The sequence below is a fragment of the Equus przewalskii genome, chromosome 23 (genome assembly GCF_037783145.1).
Source record: "Equus przewalskii isolate Varuska chromosome 23, EquPr2, whole genome shotgun sequence".
In the NCBI taxonomy this organism is placed as follows: Eukaryota; Metazoa; Chordata; class Mammalia; order Perissodactyla; family Equidae; genus Equus; species Equus przewalskii.
This window is the reverse complement of record NC_091853.1, coordinates 18,873,476-18,899,270: the sequence shown is the minus strand read 5'-3', so window position 1 is coordinate 18,899,270 and position 25,795 is coordinate 18,873,476. Positions and strand designations below refer to the sequence as shown.

The 25,795-nt window shown below is 35.9% G+C and overlaps 1 protein-coding gene across 9 annotated transcripts in view; it reads right to left on the bottom strand.

Annotated features, from left to right (window-relative positions):
- The window catches only part of HMCN1 (hemicentin 1), a 434,632-nt gene that overhangs the window by 152,194 nt on the left and 256,643 nt on the right, over positions 1-25,795 (bottom strand). For all 9 annotated transcript variants that reach the window (XR_011532218.1, XR_011532219.1, XR_011532217.1 and 6 more), the window contains 10 exons: positions 25,498-25,776; positions 24,709-24,990; positions 23,858-23,966; positions 22,780-22,949; positions 21,416-21,570; positions 17,667-17,790; positions 3,394-3,495; positions 2,413-2,589; positions 1,547-1,698; positions 289-412 (listed from right to left, as the gene is read on the bottom strand). Coding sequence is in view for 3 of the 9 variants with exons in the window: in XM_008514091.2 (XP_008512313.2) it covers positions 289-412; positions 1,547-1,698; positions 2,413-2,589; positions 3,394-3,495; positions 17,667-17,790; positions 21,416-21,570; positions 22,780-22,949; positions 23,858-23,966; positions 24,709-24,990; positions 25,498-25,776 (1,674 nt within the window). In the remaining 6 variants the exon portion in view is untranslated. The remainder of the gene's footprint in view (positions 1-288; positions 413-1,546; positions 1,699-2,412; positions 2,590-3,393; positions 3,496-17,666; positions 17,791-21,415; positions 21,571-22,779; positions 22,950-23,857; positions 23,967-24,708; positions 24,991-25,497; positions 25,777-25,795) is intronic.

Genomic DNA, 25,795 nt, shown 5'->3' with positions numbered 1-25,795 from the left:
TCCAACCTGCAAAGCTGGTCTCCATAGTCACATTCTTCAGAGTACTCCATAAAACCAACACCCTACATGTTGGATATATGTATTTTAATTTCTCGGAACTTTAAAAAAGGAAAATTAAAGTCAAAGTCAAATATAAGGCAGAAAGGGGGAATTTGTTTGAACTAATCTTGTAGCATCATTTCTATTGTTCTCAGTTCTTTATTGTCAAAACTTCCCTCAACTTCCTCAAAGATCTTGGGACTTAAACACAGCTAGATCAGAGCAGAAATAATCATGAAAATGTCTCACCATATACTCTGAGGTCAATGTCCCTTTGTTTCTCCCCAGCAGCATTCACTGCCACACAGGTGTATCTCCCTGTATCACTGATTTGTGCACTGGTCAATGCCAGGATGCGGCCCCCAGAAAGAACCTATCAATGATAAGAAAGCTGAATAACCAACATGACCCCTGAAACGGGAGGTGTAAACTGACTTTTTCTCTTATTTTCTGAGGTTGAGCAATTGACAGTTGCCTCTAGAAGGATTTCAACTTAGATATTTTAAAGTGGGCAAGCATCATTTCATCCTCTTCTCATTTTTTCTGTGGAAAAAGACTGAGAGGCTTAGAACCAAACTTGGTAATAACCACTGAAAACAAGTCTCTCTATACAGGATCAGGTGAGGGTCCAATTTCATCCACACTCACTACAGAGAGAGAAAAAGCCACCAGGGGAGAAAGATGAGAAGGGAGTGGGAATAAGACAAGCTAATCTTCCTTCTGATTTTTCTTTGGGAGAACAAGTAGAAAGTTAAAATTAACAGCAAAGTAGCAGCCAAAAAATTACTTAAGTCACATTCATTGCCATTTTATCCTATTGATCTAGTTGTAAAGCTAAAACATTGATGTTAACTCTGAATCTTCCTTGACCCCAAATTCTGCAAGCATTGGGTTTTCAAGAAAAGCTAAAGAGGTAGAATGGTGGGAGAACTATGTTCTCTGCTGGGCAAAATAAAATTAAAGTATACTTTAAATGAGATATATGTGTTTCTGTATTTTTAATTTTGAGTCAGCACTTACATCTTTTTTTCAGACTCAAAATTTCATTTCTCATAATGTTGCCTTTATAATTTTTCTTACTTTATTACTTGATGCTTTTGTGGAAGTAAATATACTCTATATGGTTCTCTGATTCATTATTATTTCCAGACATTTCAATGTAAATTCTACCAGGAAATTCTTGTTTTTGTCACTGATGAACATTTCTTTGTGTAAGGTACCTTTTGTGGTGGTGGCAGGGAATTGGAGGGTAGGAAGTATCTAGAATAAATGTCAAATATAGCACTACATAAGAGATGAAGGAACTCTAAGATATACTGAGCTTTCAATGAATTGTTTAGAAATCCCAATTGTGTGTCCATGGTATTTATGGATGTATATGTGTACATTTTTGGGTAGCATTTGCAAATTCTTATTCTCCAACTCTTCTTAACAGCTTTGCCTGTTTGTACTTCCTGTACTGAATAATCAGGTGGTAGATTTCACCTAAGGAATGACAGAAGAGTACCTGTATCCCATTAGCGAAACTAGAGACAGGGCTCCCATCTTTCAGCCAGGTCAGACTTGGGGCAGGGATACCTCTGGCTTCACATTCTAACCTCACCAGGTTATTAACCACCACTGCCACCATGTTATTGCTGCCAGAAATCGATGGGGGCACTGAAAGAAGTAAAAAGATGAATAAAAGTAAGACATGTTAACATCATGGAATATTTCAAATCTAAATGATGAAAACTATATGTAAAGTCCACATTAGTATGTTTTTACACATGAGTTTGGGGTGTTTTTTTTTTTTTTTTTTTTGGTAAGTTCCTTCATATTTCTTATTTGAGATTCTTATCACAGCTATCCTGTGAGGTAAGTGGGGCAATGATCAATTTCTCCATTTTACAGGTGAGGAAAAGGAAGTTCTGCTACTTTGTTTAGGAAATTCAGTTCTTAATGCCAGAGTAGGTTTTTATTCCTTGATTTCCAGCCTTGTGTCTGTGTCTCCCTTCACTCCAACCACTCTAGTATATTAACTACCAACTCCTCTTAAAAGCAACATCAGAGATAATAACCTAGAGACATTTCTTTAACTAACACCTATGATTCTGATAGACAAATAGGACTATTGTCATTAGCTGATAAGATTGTTGATAATTATTTCAACAATTCATCTAAAGCAAACTTAAGTTCAACAGCATGTGAAAACAGAGCATTTTAATAGGAATCAGGAAACAAAAAAGTTTATCAGCTTTAGAACACTGCCCCTTTAAATGCAGACGACAATAACACACTCTGTTAAATATTTACACTAGAATTTTATAGAAGCACTTAATCATTTTGAATGCTTCTTTACCCCAGGATGAATCGAGGAGAAGTGCCACTAACCATGGACCTGCAGACTGTAAAATAACTCTGTAGCTCCAGCTGAGTTGATGGCCACACATTTATATATGCCAGCATCTGCGATCTTGGCGCTTTCGATATCAATGATCTGTCCTCTGTTCAAGAAAGTCACACTGGCAGAACCTGAGAGTGGACGATTATCTTTGTACCATGTAACAGCTGCAAGGGGAAGAGGAGAAGCCCATCTATTTATGATTTTTCTTTTAAAAGCTCAATACATATACTAGATTGAAACTTAACTACAATAGTAACAATTGCTTAATTCTTATGCTTATCATTTGAGTTTAATCTGTTTAAATATCTCTTTAGGGTTGATTTATAGGAAGAAGCAACCTTAGGAAAAACATGAATAGCCAAGCCAACATAAGAGTTCTGAAATGAATTTATAAAAAAGATACTTCATCTTATCTCTAACGTAGCAATATTGTTTGATAGCAAACTTTTAACCAATTCTACTTCTTTATGTTGTATATATTCCTCTCATCTATAAAAATTTTGTCTATGCATCTAATCAAAACCAAACACTACACAGACTATTAATCTCAAAAAATTTATATTATTATTGATTCATATGAATAACTTACCAGTGATGATCAACAAAACAAAATAATCTCATCAAATGACTGATTTATAATCAATTTGGACTAGATAAAACAAGATTTTTCAACATAAATGTATAGAAAATACTATTTGTGGGTTTTGTGGCCACAGTAAGGACAAGACAATTAGTTATTCACATATTTTTACATTGTTTAAACAGGAAAATTATTTCATGTAGTTAAAAGCAATGAAAACTCAAAAATATCAGCCACCTAATGATACCCTGCTCCACGTTTTACCCTTGAAATGTATTCTATAATCATTCCTTTACTAGTAATTACTATATTATGCTCATAAACAGATTTAGCTATTTCCAGAAATTTTAAAATGTTAATAAGTTATAGAATCCACAAGTAAACATACCAGGCAAGGGATTTCCAGCTGCCTTACACTCCAGCTGTATGGGGTTGCTCACCACCACAGTCTCATTCAGCATCTTCCCTGCATCCTCCAAACTAGGTGGCTCTGCAGGAAGTCCAAATAGATAATTAACTCACAAAACTAAGGTATTTAACCTGAAATGGTTTGCTCAGTGGGAATGATCATTTATCCCTTTATTTCACATATATACACTGATATGTTTGGAACAAAACTAGAGTATATGATTAAGTAGAATTGAAGAACAGATTGAAAAAAGATCTTAATAGGTTTTCTGGATCATCTATTAGTCTGTGCCCAGATGGGAAAATCTCTAGAATTGTAGATTAGCAGAGTAGTAAAAGAAAGTTAAAGGAGGTTTTTTTTTATTCCAATTAATCTGATTGGTCTGACAATGAACAGCCTTAACCAAGAAGTCATCTACTGCATTTGAACACTTCCAGTGAAGGGGAAATCAATATTTCTCAAAATATCTGACTTTATCTTTGGACAATACTATCTTAAACCATTTCAGAGGAATTACAATCATTTTCTTGTTTATTATTTTTTCTTTTGATATAAAATTAAATTGTTAATATTACAACTAAATTGTTAGTAAAATAAAACAGAAAACTATATTTTCAACTTTAAACCATCACAGATAATGCTGCTCTATTATTTAATGTGCTCATAAAGTAGGAATTGAAAAAGTCTAAGAGGCAGAGCGTAAAAGGAATAACAACCTGGAACAGCAACACCCATTGTTTTTAACACTATCTCAAGGAGTATAGGAGGGATGCCAGGATGAAAATAATTACAAGTAAACTAGAGGTCTTGTCTTATTTTGAGGAGACGCTGTGGACATAAGTTAGTATTTGAAGTTTATAGAAAAAATACATTTTAAAGATTTGCTAAGTTTAACTCATTCAACGTACTAGAGCCGCTCACGCCACCTCAGATACAATCAAGCAAGTGATCCATTAATCTAGCAAAACAGACAAGGGCAAAAGGACAAAGGGGAATAAGAAAATTGACTAGAACTAAATAAGATGGTAGAAATAAAATCAAATATATAAATCAGTGGCACAAATGTGAATGAGTTCATTTTCTTGTTCTATAGACAAAGTGTTAACACTATGAGGGCTAATACCATTTCTTTTTATTTAAAAATCCAAATGGATAGAAAGCACAAAAAAGACCCACAAAAAAACTGACAATAAAGAGTTGAACTCAGGTATACCAGGACAGCAAGGGTGAATGACTTCTGACAAATTGGCATACAAAGCAAAAATCATTAAACACTACAAAGCAGCATGCTTTCTACTGATTAAACTGTTAAAATTCATGAATAATCCATTATAATGACAATGCTTTATGTGTTGACTAAAAAAGCAAAAATTACTAAAATCTGAGAAAATTTGAAAAATCCCAAAGTAGTATAACTTTTAGTACATCTTTCTCAGAAGTTGACTCTGAAGCAAAACAAAAATAAAGTTATAAAGAATTTGAAAAATAAAATTACCCATGCAAATTGTGTACGGGTATACATATGTATGTGTATTTACAGTTAACAAAGAATATATATTCTTTTCAAATGCCAATAGAATATTTTCAAAATACACTCTCTAGTAGGCTGCAAAAAGTCTCAAGAAAGCATTTATAGCCACAATTTAATGAAACTGCAATAAAAAATGAATAGAAATCAGTAACAAAAATATAAAGCTCTACATGGGGAAAAAAACCTCATTAAGGAAGAAATTAAGACAAAAGTATAGGATTAGAAAAAAAATAAAGTAGAATGAGATTGACTCAAATTAAAACCTATAGAATGTCACCAAGCAGTATGGTACTCAAAGAAAATCTTAAAGCTCTAATAAAGATATTAAAAACTAAGAAATAATGAAAATAAATGCTTTAAGCATTCAATTCAGATTCTAGAAAAAAAAACAAAAAAATAAATTAAAAAAAGTCAGGAATCAAGAACTAGTAAAAATAAAAGCAGAAGATAACACCAAAGAATACAAGCAAAAACAACAAAAAAGACAATAACTCAAAGCCGCTTTTTGACAATTTTAAAATAAAGTCTGTTCTCAGAAGTACATGTCCTTGTGGGTCAGATCTCTGCTTTTATGAAAGATGCTCCGGAAGACAAAGCGTAGAACCCACTCCATCACACCTGTAGTTTCTTGGTATCCATCTAATTTGTATTAACCCTTCCTGTTGGAAATGTCCAGAATGTTGCTGTTTTCTGCACCGAATTCTGATTTATGATATGGTATTTAAGTACAAAAGACTTTTAAATATGGCTATTTAATTTTTCCAACTGAATAGGAAAAATAATTAGTCCATGGCACATTCCTCCAAAACCATAATTTAAATACTGATTTGAAACCTCCTGGATTGAAGTGATCATTGAGGGTTTTGACAGACTATGTATTTGCTGCAAACAATCAATATAGTAGGAATAAGAGATAAAAGAGCTATGGAGTGGCTTAGCCAACTGGGTTCAGTCCACTGGAAAACTTCAAGAAAAAGGATCAGAAGTCAGCAAGAATGGCAGAGTAAGGACTCTGAAAATTCACTCCTCTATAAAACAAACAAGAACACTGGAAAAATTGTCAAAATGAACAGAAATGTGGAAATTAAACAAAGACTTGCAACAATCCAAGAAGTGTTTATTCAAGAAAAATAGCTAAATCTCATTAAAAACAGTGAGTTTTATGGCATTTATCTCACCCTATTCCCATCGCTCCTCCTCAGCTCAGCAGTAACCTTGAAAACAAACAGCCTTGCAACCACAGTGAAAAAAGCAGCCTAGCAGATACTGGAGGGAGCACAATGGGTTTGGAGCTACCTAGAAGCACCATTCCTAGAAAACTGCCACTATTTGACCTGTCTGGCCCTTCCCTGGAACTTTCCACTCACAGCACTTGTCTTTATTTGGATAGACTCGGAGTTTTCTGAGTGCAAACAGTCTTTTCTCCAGGTGCATTTTAAAGTCTGTAAAAACAGACTTTACAGAAATTGTTCATAAAAGTCACCATATTAGTTTCCTTTTGCTACCATAACAAACTACCTCAAACTTGGTAGTTTAAGCAATATAAATTTATTATCTTATAGTTCCACAGGTCAGAGGTCCAATATGGTCTCCCTGGGTTAAAATCAAGGGCTCAGAAGGGCTCAGTTCCTTTCTGCAGGCTCCAGAGGAGAATCTGTTTCCTTACCTTTTCCACATTCTAGAGGACACTTACATTCCTTGGCTTGTGATCCCCTTCCTCCATCTTCACAGCCAGCAATGAGGAAGTGGGGAGGGCTCATAAGATCTTCTCACATCCTATCATTCTGAAGTTCTGCCTCCCTCTTCCACTTTTAATGACCCTTATGATTACATTGGGTCCGCCTGGATAATCCAGGATAATGTCCCTGTTTTAAGGTTAGTTGACTAACAACCTTAAATCCATCTGTAACCTTAATTCCCCTTTGCCATGTAACCTAACATACTCACAGGTTCCAGAATTGGGACATGAACATTTTTGGGGGTGCCAGTGTTCTACCTACTCACTAAATATATGAACAGAAGAAACAACAAAAAATAGCGAGAGGACTGACAATAACAACAACAAAAATCATTGAGAGAAAAGAATATGATTTCTAGGATTGCCACATTGTATTATTTAAAATGTCTACTTTTCAAAAAAAAATCATGGAACATGCAAATAAAGAAGAAAGCATAGTCCATACACAGGAAGAGAAGCAGTCATAGAAAATGTCCGTGAGGAAGCCCAGATGTTAAACTTTCTAGACAAAATCTTTAAATAAACTATTTTAATTATGTTCCAAAAGCTGCAGGAAACCATGTCTAAAGAACTAAAGGGAAGTAGGAGAATGATGTCTCACTAAATAGAGAGTATCAATCGAGAGATAGAAATTATAAAAAGAACTAAACAGAAACTCTGGAATTCAAAAGTGCAATATTTGAGCTGGAAGAAGAAAGAATCAGCAACTTGAAGACAGGTCAATTGCGATTATCCAATTTTAGGAGCAGAAAGAAAAAATATGAAGGAAAACGAACAGAACAGAGCCTCTGAGGCTTGTAGGACACCATCAAGTGTTTAATCAAGCCTAATGGGAGTCCCAAAGAAGAGGAGAGACATAAAAGTGCAGAAAGAGTATTTGAAGAAATATGGTTGAAACCTTCCCAAATTTGATTAATCTACACATCTAAGAAGCCTAACAAACTCCAACTTGGATAAACAATGAAATCCATACCTTGATATATCATAATCAAACCATTTAAAGACAAAGAGAGAATCTTGAAAGCATCAAGAGAGTGAAGTGAGTTATCACGTTCAGGAATCCTCAGTAAGCCCAACAGCTGATTTTTTCATCAAAAAACATGGAGACCCCAAGGCAGTGGGAAGACTTATTCAAAGTGCTGAAAGAAAAAGACTAACAATCAAGAATTATATATACTGCAAAATTAACCTTCCGAAGGAGAAATTAAAACATTCATGGAAAATCAAAAAACAGAGAATTTGTTGCTAGCCCCCAGCCTTACAAGAAATACTAAAGGGAGTCCTTCAAGTTGCAAAGAAACAGTAACTCTAATACACATAAAGAAATAAAGAACATTTATAGAGGAAACTAATAGTAAAGACAGTAAAACTATATATTTTGAACATAATTCTTTCTCCACTCTGGTTTAAAAGACAACAGCATAAATCAATAATTATAAGTCTGTATTGATGGGCACATGATGAATAAAGATGTAATTTGTATGACAATAATAAACAGAAAGGAGGGGAATGAGAGAAAGAGGCTATAAAGGAGAAAAGTTTTTTTGTTTTGGTTTGGTTTTTATTTTTTTTAATTAATTAATTTACTTTTTATTGCAGTAACATTGGATTATAACATTATCTAACTTTCAAGTGTACATCCTAATATATAGGAGCAAAGTTTTTTATACTATTGAAATTAAATTGGTATTTATCCAAAGTATAATATTATTAATTAAGATGCTAATTGTAATCCTTAGGGCAACAACTAAAAATAAACTTTAAAAAATATAGTAAAAGAAACAAGAGAAATAAAATGGCACATAAGAAAATATCTGTTTAACACAAAAAGGCAGTAATGGAAGAACAAAAAACAAAAATGACATAATACGTATAAAAAACACAGCAAATGGTAGGCATGAATCCTATAATACCAGTAGTTACATTAAATGTAAATGAATTAGACACTATAATCAAAAGGCAGACACTAGCAGAATGGATTAAAAAAATGACCCGACTGTATGTTGTCTACAAGAGACATACTTTGGATTCATAAGACATAAATAGGTTGAAAGTAAAAGGATGGAAAAAAATACGGCATGCAAACAGTAACCAAACAAGAGCAGGAGAGGCTATACTGATATCACACAAAATAGACTTTGAGACAAAAATTGTTACTAGCAACAAAGTAGGACATTTAAAAATGATACAAAGCGTCAATTCTTCAAGAATATGAAACAATTATATAGTCATGCATCATTAACAATGGATATGTTCTGAAAAACGCCTTGTTAGGTGATTTTGTCATTGTGTAAACATCACAGAGCATACTTACGCAAATCTAGATCATATAGCCTACTATGCACCTAGGCTATATGGTGTAGCCTATTGCTATACACTAATAACAAACAATCAGAGAAAATAAGAAAACAATCCCATTTACAATTGCATGAAAAGAGTAAAATACCTAGGAATAAATTTAACCAAAGAGGTGAAAGACCTGTACTCTAAAAGCTATAAAAAATTGATGACAGAAATAAATGGAAAGAAAGACTGTGCTCATGGATTGAAAGAGTTAATACTGTTAAAATGTCCTTAACACCCAAAGCAATGTACAGATTCAATGTAATCCCTATAAAAACACCAATGGCATTTTTCACAGAACTAGAACAAATAATCCTAAAATTTGCATGGAACCACAAGAAGACCCTGAATAGCTAAAGCAATCTTGAGAAAGAACAAAGTGAAGGTTATCATGCTCCCTGATTTCAAACTACACTACAAAGCTATAGTAACCAAAATAGTATGGTACTGGCACAAAAAGAGAAACATAGGTCACTAGAACAGAACAGAGAGCCCAGAAATAAACCCATGCTTATACGGTCAACTAATCTACAACAAAGGAGGCAAGAAGACGCAATGGGAAAAAGTCTCCTCAATAAATGATGTTGGGAAGACTGGACAGCTACAGGCAGCAGAATCAAACTAGACTACTTTCTTACACTACGTACAAAACAACCCTCAAAATGGATTAAAGACTTAAATGTAAGACCTGAAACCATAAATCTCCTGGAAGAAAACATAGGCAGTCAGCTCTTTGGCATTGGTCTTAGCAATATTTTTATAGATCTGTCTCCTCAGGTAAAGACAACAAAAGCAAAAATAAACAGGACAACATCAAACTAAAAAGCTTTTGCACAGTGAAGGAAACCATCAACAAAATAAAAAGGCAACCTACTGAATGGGAAAAGATATTCGTAAATGATATATCCCACAAGTGATTAATATGCAAAACACATAAAGAACTCATACAACTCAATATCAAAAGAACAATTTGATTCAAAAATGGGCAGAGGATCTGAATATATATTTTTCCAAAGAAGACATACAGATGGCCAAGAGACACATGAAAGATGCTCAGCATCACTAAACATCAGGGAAATGTAAATCAAAACCACAAGGAACCTCACACCTGTCAGAATGGCTATTATCAAAAAGACAACAAATAAGTGTTGTTGAGGATGGGGAGAAAAGGGAACCCTCATACACTGTTGGTGGCAACGTAAATTGTTGCAACAGTAACTATGGAAAACAGTATGGAAGTTCCTCAAAAAATTAAAAATAGAACTACCATATGACCCAGGAATTCCACTTCTGGATATCCTAGGAAAATGAAAACACTAGTTCAAAATGATATATGCACCTCTACATTCATTGCAGCATTATTTACAATAGCCAAGATATGAAAGTAACCTAAGTGTCCATAGATAGATGAACAAAGAAGACGTGGTCTGGTATACACACACACACACACACACACACACAATGGAATGCTATGCAGCCATAAAAAAGAATGAAGTCTTGCCATCTGTGACAACATAGGTGGACCTAGAGGGTATTATGCTGAGTGAAATAAGTCAAAGACAAATACCATATGATTTCCCTTATATATGGAATCTAAAAAACAAAAAAAATGAACAAACAAAACAGAAACAAACTCGTAGACACAAAGAACAAACTAGTGGTCATCAGGGGGAAAGAGGTGGTGGTGGGGGTGCAAAATATGTGAAGGGGATTAAGAGATACAAACATCTAGTTATAAAATAAATGTCATGAGGATATAAGTACAGCATAGAGAATATAGTCAATAATATTGTAATAATTTGGTAAGGTAAAAGATGGTTACTAGACTGCCATCATGATCATTTTGTAATGTACATATGTGCCAAATCACTATGTTGTACACCTGAAACTAATATCATATGTCAACTACACTTCAATTTAAAAAAAGATCTCAAATCAATAACCTAACATTCCACCTTAAGAAACCAGAAAAAAAGAAGAGTAAACTAAACCGAAATAAGCAGAAAGAAGGAAATAATAAAAAATAGAGCATAGATAAATTAAACAGACAATAGAAAAACAATAGAGAAAATCAACAAAAACAAAATCTGGATTTTTGAATACTTCAACAAAATTGACAAAATTTTAGCTAGACTAAGACAAAACAAAACAGAGGAGACCAAATAACTACATTCAGGAATGAAAAAGGGATTATTGCTATCATGTTACAAAATTAAAAAGGACTATATGGGAATATTATAAATAGCTGTGTGCCAACAAATTCGATAACCTAGATGAAATAGATTAATTTGTTAGAAAGACACAAACTACTGAAACTGACTAAGAAGAAGTAGAAAATCTGAACAGACATACAAAAACAAAGAAATTACATTAGTAATCAAAAAACTCCAGAAAGAAAATGCCAGGCCCAAATGGCTCTATTGTTGAATTCTACCAAACAGTTAAGAATTAACCTGAATCTTTCACAAACTCTTTCCAAATACAGCAGAGAGGGAATACTTCTTAAATCATTCTAAGAGGCCAGTTTTACCATGATAACAAAACCGACAGAGACAGCCAATAAAAAGACACTACAGACCGATATCCCTTATGAACACAGACACAAAAATGATCAACAAAGCACTAGTAAGGTGAATCCAGGAACACAGAAAACAGATTCTGCACCAGGACTAAGAGAGACCTAGCCCAGGACGGCAGGTTTGGTTTAACATATGAAAATTAATCAACATAATCAAGACCATATGGCACTCAAAAATTAACTCAAAATGGATTAAACAGTTAAATGTAAGACCTGAAACCACAAAATTCCTAGAATACAGCATAAGATAAAAGCTCTTTCACATTGGTCTTGGCAATGATTTCTGGGATTTGACACCGAAAGCACAAACAACAAAAGCAAAATAAACAAGTGGGACTACATCAAACTAAAAATCTTCTGCACAGCAAAGGAAACCATCAACAAAACGAAAAGGCAATCTACTGAAAGGGAAAAGATATTTTCAAACGGCATATCCAATAAGGGATTAATATCCAAAACATATAAAGAACTCATACAATTCAATATTTAAAAAAATCAGATTAAAAAATGGGCAAAGGACCTGAAGAGACATTTTTCCACAGAAGACATACAAATGCACAACAGGTACATAAAAGGTGCTCAACATCACTTATCATCAGGGAAATGCAAATTAAAACCACAATGAGATACCACCTCAGACCTATTAGGATGGTTACCAGGGGCTGGGGAGGGTGGCATTGGGAGAAATGGGGAGATGCTGGCCAAAGGGCACAAGCCTTCATTTATGAGGTGAATAAGTTCTGGGGATCTAAAATACCGCATGGTGACTATAGTTAATAATACTGTATTGCTAAGAGCATAATTCTGAAGTGTTCTCACCACACACCGAAAAAAGGTATCTATGTGAGGTGATGGATGTGTTAATTAACCTGATTGTAAGAATCATTTCACAAAGCACACATATATCAACTCATCACATTGTACACTTTAAATATATACAATTTTATTTGTCAATTATCTCTCAATAAAGCTGGGGGAAAAAGGAATAAAAAAGGACAGTGTGGTACCGGCATAAGGATAAACTATTTAGGCAATGGAATAGAATTGAGATTATAGAAATAAACCCTTATATATACAGTCAAATGATTTGCAACAAGAGTGCCAAGCTCATTCAATGAGGAAAGAATAATCTTTTCAACAAATGGTGCTGGAACATTTTTAAGTAAAGGGTAAATACAAATATAAATTCCATTGCTCCCTTCTAACAAAATTTAAATGGATAGTCTTGCAATTTTGAATTTAGGTGAACACTGTTCTAGACAGAAGCATTAGCAAGGTAACAATATCTTATGTTAACAGTAAGATGTCTGCATACTCCAAGCAGGAGGTTGAATTCCATTCAACTGGTTGGTTTTTTCCTGTTTTCCTTCTTCCAAAAGCTGCATGTGCATATGATGCCAAAACCACAAGGCCTTCTCTGGACATATTGTGGGCTAGATTTTGCTATTTGCTTTCTTTAATCACTTAAAGGCATGAACTGACTTTTTCAAATCCTGATTAAATCTGAATTAACACGTAACTGATCTAAAAGTGATATGGGTGAGTTAATCCTCCCTAACAACCAGAATTATGATATAGTGAGCAATAAATTCATTTATACTGAGAAAATAATATAGTAGAGTCCTGAACTGAAGTCATCCATTAAAAAAGAAAAAAAAAACATCCCTACAATATTCCCAAATCTCCTTTAGGCCACAAGTGAGCTATTAAGCAAAACACAGAAACGATAGAGAAATCTTTTTAAGTGAGTGTTAGCATACGTTAGCCAAGCAAATACTTTAAAATAGTAAAATTAAATTAAGGAGTGCTCTACTAATGTTTTCAGCAGACAACTAATACAGGCCCAAGACGGTTCCCGGCCAACAGTAAAGGCAGCAGGACTTGAGAAATATTTGTTAAAATGTTGGTACAGTGAGAAGGGCCAGAAGCCAAATATGTGTTTGAACAAAACAGTCATTAAGCTACCATTGACAGATAATGACCAGGATCCAGGCATGGGGCTAAACTTTTCTTGTGTAGTCTTTCATTTAGTCCTCATGACAACCTCCCCAATTCTGGTATTATCATTATCCTTCCCATTTTACAGATGAGAAAACTGAGCTTTTAAAAAGTTTAACATCTAAGCCCACTGTCCGACAGATATTACTTGGCAGTATAGGAACTCAAATTCAAAGCCCATGCTTTTAACCAGAAGCATTCTACTTCTGAAAGGCTTCACCTTGCTTGATTTTTCCTAGGAAGTAATTAAGTGCAGATGAAATGAATGCTTGAGATATTAGACCATTAGACTCCAAATAATCATCTGTTTGTGGAAACATCTGTCTCACTTGGAAAATATCTGAGGTTGAGATATTATTTCATAATTTGGTCTAGAGAATGAGAACTTCCAGAATTAGGAAACTTTGATGATCAAAAAGGACCACCTACTGAGAACCTCTGCCTTCTGTAACAGAACAGAAAATCCGGGGGATCACCAGAATGTTCCTTGTCTCATGATCATGACTTGGGCTTCTAGATTAGGAGACCATGCACCCTTATTTCCCCTTTTGGAGACACTTTCTTCCATGCTTGAGAAGAATGGAACCATCTATAATATTTCTTAATAAGAAAGGAAAATATCAAGCAATTGGAAAGCTAAGTTTCTTAGTATTGAACACTTTTGGATGCCAATGGAGGTAAATGCTCGTTTGCTAAATGTGTTATCCCATCAATAAAGATGGGCATTAAAACAAATCCCAATTTAAAAGACAACAATAGGATTGGTTAAATAAAATAAACTAAATTAAATGCTAATTGCTTCCCTATAGATTTTTCAATGTTCTTCGTAATATCTAGCACCAGAATTAGATACCATACTTGGGAAACATTCAGATAGTAAGAGCATAATAGGGCTAATTCCTCTCTTGTTCTTCATACTATAAGCTTGTATTACTAACTTCTAAGATTGATTAGCTTTATTATGAAATTGAATTATCACATCTACAGTAACTGCAGAAAGTCATTAATATCTCGAGTATTTCCATCTGTGGTGTTTTTTAGCCACTCTTCTCCCACCCCGTTCTTATGTAGTTTTTCACATCAGATTAATTTCTCATTTTAACTTCTGAGATCTTTTTGAAATCTGTCATTAACAATCCTTAGAAATTCCCACACTTTTTATACCATCTCCAATTCTCACTGAAGTTACTAATGCAAGCATCAAAGAGGACAGAGTCAAGTTCGGAGTTGTGTGCATCCAACGTGGCATTACTGTCATGAGTGCCAAGGTGATATGCTAGCTTTCTGTTCAGATTCCTGTCACGTGCACTTAGCCAACTACTTCCCCCAGGTTGATCATAATCAGTATTAGATAAGAAGTTCCCATCATCATTTATTTTCCCTTTAGGTTGATGAATTGTTATCCAAACAAGTCAAGATCATATTAGACGAAACATTTTTAGCTATTACTGTATCTTACCTCTATTCTATTTGTGATTTATCTCAGGAAGACTGTTTTATAGTCTCCATCTGATCTGGTAGTTTTTAATAAAGTCTTACAATGACTAACCTTCTGTTTCCCTTTCTTTTCACATTAACCCAGATGGCTTCCAGCTTGCTCCTCCTCTCTCTGATGATTTTCCATGTAGGCGTATATCCTAACTGCACCTCCTGCTAACATACACTTTGTTAGCATATTCAGACCGTAGTTTTACAGACTTAGATATTGACTGGACTTTTTCTCTTCTGTTGTTGTTGGAGGAGGTAAGCAAGAGGACGTTATTGCCAGTTGACCCTTGAGCTGGAGCCAGGCAATCGGAGGCTCCTCACTCACCTCCCCTGTCTTTGAAGCGTAAGCTCTGCCTACCATTTCCACAGTGGAGCTGTTCCAAGGACATAGCCTCGAGAGAATAAGGTGTTGTCGAGACCATCCGATGGTATAAATGCTTGAACCCCATTAATGCCTTTCTGTATACTTTTAAGATTCTGGTGGGCGGGTGTGGAAATCTACTTGTCTTGCAGCCACCCTAGACCAGTTTGGTATATAAGTTCCCTTGCTTATTAAACCTCCAACCTACCAATCTGGAATGGTCTGTCTCTTTCTGTGGTCTCTCCTTGCCCTCCATGTACTGGGGCCAGTTTGCAAACCAACAGTTGTTGCTCTGTATTTGATGGGAGACTTGATTTCCTCCATGGCCTCTGTTTTTCAGCCTTTCTTGACTGCATTGGAAAGTCTCAAAGCCAATCTTTAGAGTCTGGGCCAAGGCTTCTCCAAGTAATGGCACATGAAGACTTCCATTAGAGATACTGTTTCAGGAGACGTGAGACCGGGCCCAGGAAGCTGTATTTTTAACATTCAATATGTATAATTTTTATGAACACGGAAATTTGAAAGCCCTGAACACTGAAGTTTGGTTCTTCCCTGTTCTAGAGACATCCACTCTGCTCTTCATTATAGAGTCCTCATTTAAGTGTTTTAAGCCAATCCAGAGAACAAAAACCTCTAATACCTGAGAGAGTAGAAGTGGGATATATTTTACACCTAACATCTCTAAACCTCAAAAGCATTCCTCAAGTCAGATACTTGGAGAAATTAAGCGGTTTGTTCAGTTACGCAGTTGCTCTTGGTTAGCACAGAATTTAAACCAAAGGTGACCTGACTCAAGTGCCTGAAATGACTGCAACATATCACGTCATCCCACTTAACTGTCTCCTCTCAGCCAACAATGGAGACCAGCTAAGGACTGAAATTGTTGGAAGAGAGAAAATAAACAGCCTGCCCAGGAGGAGAGAAGGAGCCTCAGGGCAGGAAAATTAGAAAAGGAGAGCAAGCCCACTCCCAGCACACTCTTGGATAGAAGTAGAGGTCTGAGTATGTGCTGGAGACAGTTGCCAAAGAACATCAGGTAGATGTTCAGGTAGAGAGGTAGCAGGCCTTATGAGGAACAAGGTAAATTCAAGACAATTTAAGGGAAAGCAGGGTGAGACTGTCCCCAAGCCTGAAAGCCTGGTGAACCAATTCTAAGATGGTTACAGTCAAATATTAGCCTTTAAGTCAATTACTCAATCAAAAAATAAAGGTCCTCTTAAGGAACAGAGTTTGTATGTATGACATCCATAAGTTAGGTGTTTATATGCGGGGAACTGGGGCAAGAATAAATTCGTTTATTGGAAACATTTAGGGAACTGATGATTTGAATCTTTTAACTGGTTGATTTAAATAAAATACACAAAGAAGCAGATTAGAAGCCATTAATGTCCAACTTAAATTTTCTTCATTTACTTATTATTTACTCTTTAATTTGTTAAATATTTACTGACTGCCTACTATATACTTGGAAGCAAGCTAGGTGCTGGGAAATTCTTCTAGGTTAAATTGTTCAGTAAATCCAGAGTGAATATATGAATGAATGAATGAATAAAAAGTTTAACAAGCAATCACATGAATTAGAGAAAATGAATAAAACGCATATGGATATCTTGGCTAGCCCTCTGCAAATAGCCTTGGCTGAATTAGGAAAGTCCACACCTACAATTCTTGGCCCTTTCTGATGAGTCTCCAGAGATCTGAAGTCTTATATTTAAGGTCAGGTAGTCTCTCAAGTTTACTGTGAAGCTGTAATACTCACGAGGTGTTCCATGTCACCCAGACTTTTTATTATTAAAGTACATGAGAGAAGATCCTGAGTCGAGGACAGCTTCTACTCCCAAAACCCCTCTTACAGGCAGGCAAGAAAATCCCAGACAATGCTAAGGAACAACCCTGCAATTTCTGTCTTTTGAACAGAAGTCATCTGTAGAAAGCTAACGGTTAACGGAATTCAAATAATTTAAAACACAGGGCAGTGCGTTTATCTATTTATGAGCTCTAGCACATCCTATCTGACAACCGGAAAATTGAAGACTGTAATGTGAGCAATTATAACTACAATAATGTAAAAAAAGCTATCTAGGGTTTTTTCCACACAGACTAAAATAAACACTTGTTTCTTTAAACTGTAATTCAATGAAAACGAGCCCAGTATGTTAAGAAAAAAAAAAAGCGATAGAAATATTCTTTTGTTCAGACATAGAAATGACATTACCGTGCACATGTAGCTGAATGTGCTGCTGTCCTTCTCCAGCTGCATTGGTAGCCACACATGTGTATCTGCCAGCATCTTCCATCAGGGCTTTGGCAATCTGTAAAACTCGACCCGAAGATTGTATCTAATTGGGAGCAGAAAGCATGGCGGCATTTTGTACTTTACACTTGGATTTGAAAACTTTTGCTGAAATAGACAAACTCTTTTAAATTTATAATATCTAATTACATCTTTATGCCAATATCCTAATTATCTCTTGATAGATTAGAGCCAGATCACTTCATCATGCACAAGAAAATAGACTAATTCGATTGAAAAGCTTTTCTTATTCCTTGGAAAACATAAAGTAACCTAAGGCCATCCTGCTGATACAGTCATAAAACTCCACTCAATAAAAGATTTTAGCACTAAACTATGAGGTATGTGATGAAAATTCAAGCTATTTGAAAAAACATAGTCACATTTATGTAACACTTCATAAACAGTTTTAAAAGAACAATCTTTCTTGATTAAATGGTCATGGAGGCCAGAAAAACAATAAAAATTATAAAATATGAGTAATAGAAATGCAGATAAATTTCTTCCTGACTGTTTTTTTTCTCATTTCCCTCTTAAACCCATTGCTACTGGCCTCTACCAGTTTGGAACTGGTAATGCAGCCGTTATCCTTTGAGACTGATCATTCAGAGGTTCCCAGTAACTTCTGATCACAATATCCAGCAACCACATAGTAAGCTCATACTCTCTTTCACCATCTATAGCATTTGGCATTGTTGACTACCTGCTCCTTGAATCACTCTACTCTCTGGGTGTTGAAGATACAGCATTCCCTCAGTTCTCATTCTCTGACTTTCTTGGGAGACTACTTTACAGAATCTGCTTCCTCCTCCTATCCCATAAACATGAAACTTAGCTTTCTGATAGTTTGCATCCGAACTCATGGCTTCAGTGAAGAATCTTGTGCAGATTCCTAAATTTACAGATTTGGCCTCAACTTCTTTCCTGAGCTCTACACTCCTGGCTCCAGCCCTCTGTTGGACAGGTTAGCACATGAAATGTAACATATCCAAAAAAAGCTTACAACTGTTTCCTTATATCTCTAAATCTACTTCTCATTGCATGTTTCCAGTCTTGTTTAATGGCACCTCTCATTCTCCCAGTCATCTGGGTTTTAGAACTCACTTCAACTCTCCTGCTAATTATACCACCCTATGTTTCTCAGATTCCCAATTTTCCATTCTCCCAGCCACTGTGGGATTATAATAGCTTCTTAATTTATATTCCAGTGTCTCCAACCTTCCAAACAATTAATAAATCCTGCATACCATTGCCAGAATAATTTGTCTAAAATGCAAATTTGATCCTTTTACCAGTTCCCATTCAAAGCTCATTCATGGCTCCCCACTTTGCCCAGAATGAAATCTGAACTCAGCATAGCCCTCCAGGCTTACCACATTCTGACCCCAAATGATCTTCTCTCCCTACACTCCCATGTCAACTCCCACTTAACCTATTCTCCAGCCTTACTCTACTAAACATGCTAAGTAGCACATTCATACATTTATATTCATGTCTGGACTTTCGCACATGGCCTTTAGATTTTGAACTAGGTCAGTTCTCTCTCCTATTTCTTACCATTTATTCTCCCTTTGGATTAAGTCATCTGTCTCCCTGGTTTCAAATATCATCTATGTGTCAATACCTCCAGCCAGAGCTCTCCTTTGAGCTCCGGGAGGATATATTAAATGGTCTACTTGACATCTCCATCAGTTTATTTGAAAATCTACTCAATCCCCAAAAGTCTAAAACTCAAATCCCAGTTTTTTCCCCCTCAAACTTCTCCTCCTCCACAGCCTCCTATCTCACCGGATGGCATCACTATCGACGAATTTGTGTAGCTTACAGTGCTATGAGTTTGCCTTGATACCTCCCTATCCCTCACCTTTCATAAGCAATTTATCACCGAGCCCCAATGATTTAACCAATAAATAACTCTCAAATATATTCATATATCCCCATCTCCGTGGCTAACTGAGAGTCCAAATTTCTATCTTCTGTCTCTTCTAGACAAATAAGTGCCAACTGATTTCCACATATCTACTCTTGATTCCTTCAATTCATTCTCCAAAAGGGGCCTGAGTAACTACTTAAAATGCAAACCTGGTCATGTCACTCCTCTCTTAAAACTCTTCAAAGATCTCGCATTGCTTTAAAGTAAACATCAAATCATTAATATTATTTAAATACCTCCTAGCAGTTCTCTGGTCTCCTAATACCACCTCATCTTTGCTCTCAGTTTCTCAGTCTGCTGGCTTGCTTTCAGGTCCTCAAGAAGTGTCAAATTCTCCTTTACTTTAAGTTGATTACCTATGCACATCTTATCTGAAATACTCCACTCAGTTCTCTTCCATTAATTAACCCATTTAACTCCTGTGTTTTCTTCAGATCTGTGCTCAAAGACTTTCTCTATAAATTACCCTAATGCTTAAAGCCTTTCCTCAGTGTTTGATCTTATCTCTCTATATATGTTCTTTTAAAATCACTCATTACAGTTTGAAATTATACTTTTGTATAATTATGTTAAAAACGCCTATCTCCCAGGTAAACAGTTGTTTACCTGCACTATGTTTGGAGTCTGCATACTGAATCTTTTGCTAGTACAAATGTGCAAGATTAGCTCCACTGGATTTGGAATAGGAACAGTAAATGAGCTGAGAAAAGAACTCAGCACATCCCTCATTACTAAAAACTTACTACATGCAAAGTTTAAGCCCACAATAGTCAAATTAATCTGATCCTAGTAGCAAAATCTATTAAGTCAAACTTTTTAATGCATCGTTTAGATTATTCAGGTTTAAAATCCATCCATCTATCTATCTATCTATCTATCTATCTATCTATCTATCTATTAATTCAAGAACTATGTACTGAGGTACAGTTATATGCCAGGGATTATACTCAGTGTAAAAGATACAGAAGTGAATTTATTGACAGAGTCTGAGTCTCTGCCCTCTTGAAGCTTATAAACGAGTTAAAATACATTTTTCAAGACTTATTTCACTAAGATTTATCTAGATAGGACTTTATTTCAATCTCGGTCTATGGTGAACATGCTGGGAATATTCTAACTTAGTATTGTTGAACACCGTTCATCCATGAGACGTCGGTTTTTCAATAGTTAAAACAGGCATAAATCAAAATAATAAAAATACCAATTGCTACTTTAAAGTCTATATGCTTGTTAAAGTTATCAGTCCTTAACTCCATTCTTCAAATCAAAATATTAAGTTAAATTCTAAAAATGTCTAAGGAAACATATATTGTTTTAATAAATTTTCTGCAAAATCTGTCCAACAGGAAAATCTACAATTAAGAAAGAAGAATGTGGGTGGCTGGCCCCGTGGCTGAGTGCTTAATTTTGCACACGCTGCTTCAGCAGCCCAGCGTTTCACCAGTTCGGATCTTGGGTGCAGACATGGCACCACTCCTCAAGCCATCCTGAGGCGACATCCCACATGTCACAACTAGAAGGACCCACAACTAAAATACACAACTATGTATTGGGGGGCTTTGGGGAAAAGAAGAAGAAAAAAATAAAAGAAAAAAAGAAGATCAGCAACAGATGTTAGTTCAGGTGCCAATCTTCAAAAAAAAAGAAAAATTAAACAAAAAATAGAAAGAAGAATGTGATAAGTCCAGGAAGATCTATGTAGCTTTCTCATTTTGAGCTCAGTAATATTTATACTTACTTTGAGGTTTCCTTGGGCAGTGTTCACAGGTTGGCCATCTTTTAACCACGTAATGGACGGATGTGGAATGCCATTGGCTATGCACTGCAAGGTGACAGGCTTGTATTTCACCACAGCTCTCTCAGAAAGACCTGAGGATTTGATCGTTGGAGGAACTAGATTTAGAAAGGAAGGAAAGAAGGAAGGAAAGATGGAAGGGAAGGAGAGACAGAGAGAGGGAGGGAGGGAGAAAGGGAAGGAGGGAGGGAACAAAAATCATAATCAGTGAGGTCAAACACTTAAAAATCTGTATGCAAGAACTTGAAACTTTAAAATTTAGATGAGGGCAAATCCCTATTTTAACAAACATTGAAATAATTTCATCTTACACATTTGATTTATAATTTTAAGCAATTTTAGAGATTACTTATTTCTTAACTACGGATCTCTAATTCTCCAGGGAATAAGTAAAATGTATTTACAGCAACTGTAATCCATATGTGTTTGGCTTACACCTTTTGGTGTATTTTCCCAATCTATAATGATCCTTCCTTTCTCTAGAACCACCTCGTTAAATTAGAGTGGGTTTCCAGTACCCGTATTTATACCACATGACTCTGCCCCCACCAAGGCTGATTGAACCCAGGATGGTAACTTGATTTAAGCTGGGTGTGCCAGATTCCCTCCTTTAGGAATTGGAATTGAGACCAAGAAACAGGATTATCTATATTCCATCATGGGACTGAAAAAGCTGGAAAAAACCATCTGACATAGAAAAAGGGAGAAATGAAGTTGATATTCATAGAAACCTCTGCTGGGGCTTCCAAATGGCTCTTCACTTTCTTGTCCTGGTCCCTCTCTTCCCAAGGTCTGCTGGCAAGTGAGCTGCACGATACTCTGGCAGAGGGTTGCTTCTGTCATTAGATGAATAGTTCTAACCCTATTGTGCCAGTTCTATGAACACACTTATATGCCCTGCATCCTGCATAACATCCTCAGCCTCCATTTCTGGAAACAACTTTATTCATAATCCTGCCTCTTTTGGCTAAACCCTTGAATGCTGACACAACCCCTTTTCTTGAAATTTGCTGCCTGTCTCTTCTATCTTATTTGGGCTCATTCCTCAGATCCTGGCATTCTATGCAGCATACACTTCTTAACATTTAAATTCTGTCTGTATTCATTCACGTGGTATCTCTTGGTTAAGTCTCTGTGTTAGTAAAGTGCCTTATAATGTGCCATTATTTAACTCAAATTCCCACCCTTTATACTACTTTCCACAACTCAAGATTTATCCAGATTACTGAGCTCCAATCTGAATTAGATGATGAAACAATGCATAAATTAATTTTAAATGTAATGCTCTTGTCCCTCCTTCAGCCTACCATGAACTGTCACTTCAAATTCCTTCTTGCCGTCTCCAGCAGTGTTCGTTGCCACGCACCGATAAAGGCCTGTATCTGACACTTGAGCCTGGGCAATAACCAGTTTGCGTCCATTTAGTAAAATCTTGAATTCATCCCTTTCATCGATTAGCTGGCCATCCTTCAGCCACCTATAGAAACAAGGCAAAAAGAAATCTGGAGATATATTTTAAATAACTAAGTTCCTAGAAGACACACACACACACACAAACATATATAGGAGAACTAGATTTATATTGAAGATTTTTAAATACATCCATAGATAGATAAATTCTCAATTGTGCATTTGCCTAATTTCCTATTTCCTCACTCTGTGGCATAAAGTGTTGGCATATTGTTGGAATCCAGTAACTAGGTGCCGACTTCTTCATTCTTCTATTAATGTTGGGCTACAGAAAGAGGCGAATACCCCTAAATATTATTCACTTCAAATGTTTACACAATATTAACCAGCAAAATGAACACAACCCTAACAAAACTCTGAAATCACATAGCATCATATTTTTTCACTTCTTATGTTATCACTTTTCATTTAGTTTTATAATCACACATGAACACATTTTATTCCCTTAACTGACTAACTGTTCCTTTGCATATCCTATAACACCCTGGAAATGAAAGACAAGTATTCAAGAAATGCTTTGTGAAAGAAGGAATGAGAAAAAGAGAATTGGAAACATATAAGCATGTTAACTTCCTCTATTTCCCTAATCTGTCTGGTGTACTTCTTTTTATTTAGTCCTCCAATAAACATTTCAGTGCCTCAGAAGATCTGACAGATACTGCTCAACAGTCTGTCTCCAAGAACTGAAAACGTAATTTCTCAGAGCATGAATGGAATTCCCCTAACAGAGAAGATTTAGGGGCCCTGTGAGTATCAAGTAAAAGTTGCCTATATAGAGAGTATGTTTTTTAAAAGAGGAATATAAAGGATATAATTTTATAAGACCACTTTTTAATGACACAGAACGTCCTTCAAGACAGCTCTAAAACACTCCAAGACGTGAGAGGTATTTAGAAGACACGTCAAAACACTTACATGATAGTTGGTGGGGGAGAGCCTGTTACTTGACACTCCAGCTCCAGTAAGCTATTAACCATCACAATGAAGTATGATGTTTCACCTCCTCCTTCTACAGCTGGTGGTACTAGAAAACAACAAAGATGTAACACACAGAGAAATGTAGACAAGAGAAAATACACCATCGCTTTAAGCAATCCTAGGTTGCAGTTTAGAAGGCTGATAAGCATCATAGTAACCTGGTACAGGAAGAGGCTTTGAAAAGTAAAACACATTTTACAATACACACTTGCCAGGATCAGTGAATGTACTTTTGACATATTGTGGATTTTTCTCAATTAATCTAGCACTATGGTGTTGATGATGCCATCTGAATATAAAGTTTATTCAGATTTTATGTTGCTTATTTACATGAGAGTAAGAGAAGGGAACCTCAAAAATTTGGTCTCTGTTCAAAAGTCTTCAATTTATAAAGAAATAGAAACTCAAGGTTGCAAGATGACTTCCCAAGGCCCAGAGACTAAGCTTCCTGTTGTCTAGCACAGTGCTCATGACAGATGATCATGTTATCACCACTGCAATCAGCTACTGTCATAGATGCAAAACACATCTATGCACTTACAAATACAAAGTATCTCTCTCAAAATCAGTGGAAGATGTATGTGGGTTTTTAGATCTTTGGACTCTGGTTGATAAATCCCCACCACTCAGTGATATGCAGTCCAGAGCTGAACAGATGCTAAATCTTCTTTAAGATTGTTTATTGTTATATCAACAAAAAAGCATTTAATAAACTTTTCTATGAATAAATGATTGAATAAAGGTGTTGCTATGCATCTGAGAATCCAGGTGGTGGCATCCTTATTTACCTAAGACATCAACTTCGTAAATGAGTTCCTTTTCTCCTGCCACACTGGTAGCCACACATACATACTGTCCCCGATCGACTTCTAGGGCACTCATGATTTCTAGTTTCTTCCCGCCAGCTTCTATGCGGATGTTGTCACTGGCTTTCACAGGTACGCCATCTTTTAACCAGGTGAGAACTGGAGGAGGGTTGCCAGCAGCTTTACACTCCAGTGTTAGCGAATGAGCAACAACCACTTGCTTATTCAGGGGTAGAGCCAAGTCAGCTTCAATCATTGGAGGAACTAGACAGAAAAAAATAATGTTTCAGGCAATTCTTTGAAACCCTAATAAAATAAAGGGAATTTTTTTTTTCTCACACAGTTTGACCATAGAAACTACCCACATGTTCATCTCCCTCTAAGTTGCTGAGGAAAGAATTTCTTGTTTCAGTGGATCAACAACTATTCTGAATATGGTGGGATACTCTGCACCATGTCTGGCATACGAAGGGCAAATAGTAGAGAATGACCTTCGTCCTAACAACTACTTTACCTTCTCCCTAAAAACCAAATGGTCTAGATGCCCCAAGTGCCATAAGCAGATGGTTGGCTAAATGAACGGACCACTTCTTGCTAGTTGTAGCTTTTTAAAATATTTTTCCAAATCATGAGACAAATTCTTCCAATTTCTACCCACGCATATTGAAATGACCAAACCCACCAGGACTTCATTAGTGAACAACTGGCCATTGGAATATTAGAAAGCATAGGCAGAAAGGTGTATGATTAAAGCACGTATTTTTTCCTTACCATAGACGTCCACGTGAAATGATTTTTCAGCAGTTCCAGCAACGTTGGTTACATGACACGTATATGTTGCTGAATCAGAGACCTGTGCTCGAGGGATATGAAGAAATTGTCCTTTATCAATATAAAGTGCTTGTGAGCTGGATATGACTGGCTGGCCGTCCTTATACCAAGTAATAGCAGGCATTGGAAGTCCCCGTGTTTCACATTCCAGTTTAATTATGCTGTTGATCAGTGCTGATATTTCTGTGGTGACATTCCCTCCTTTAATACTAGGTGGAACTACAAAGGATTTCAGAAC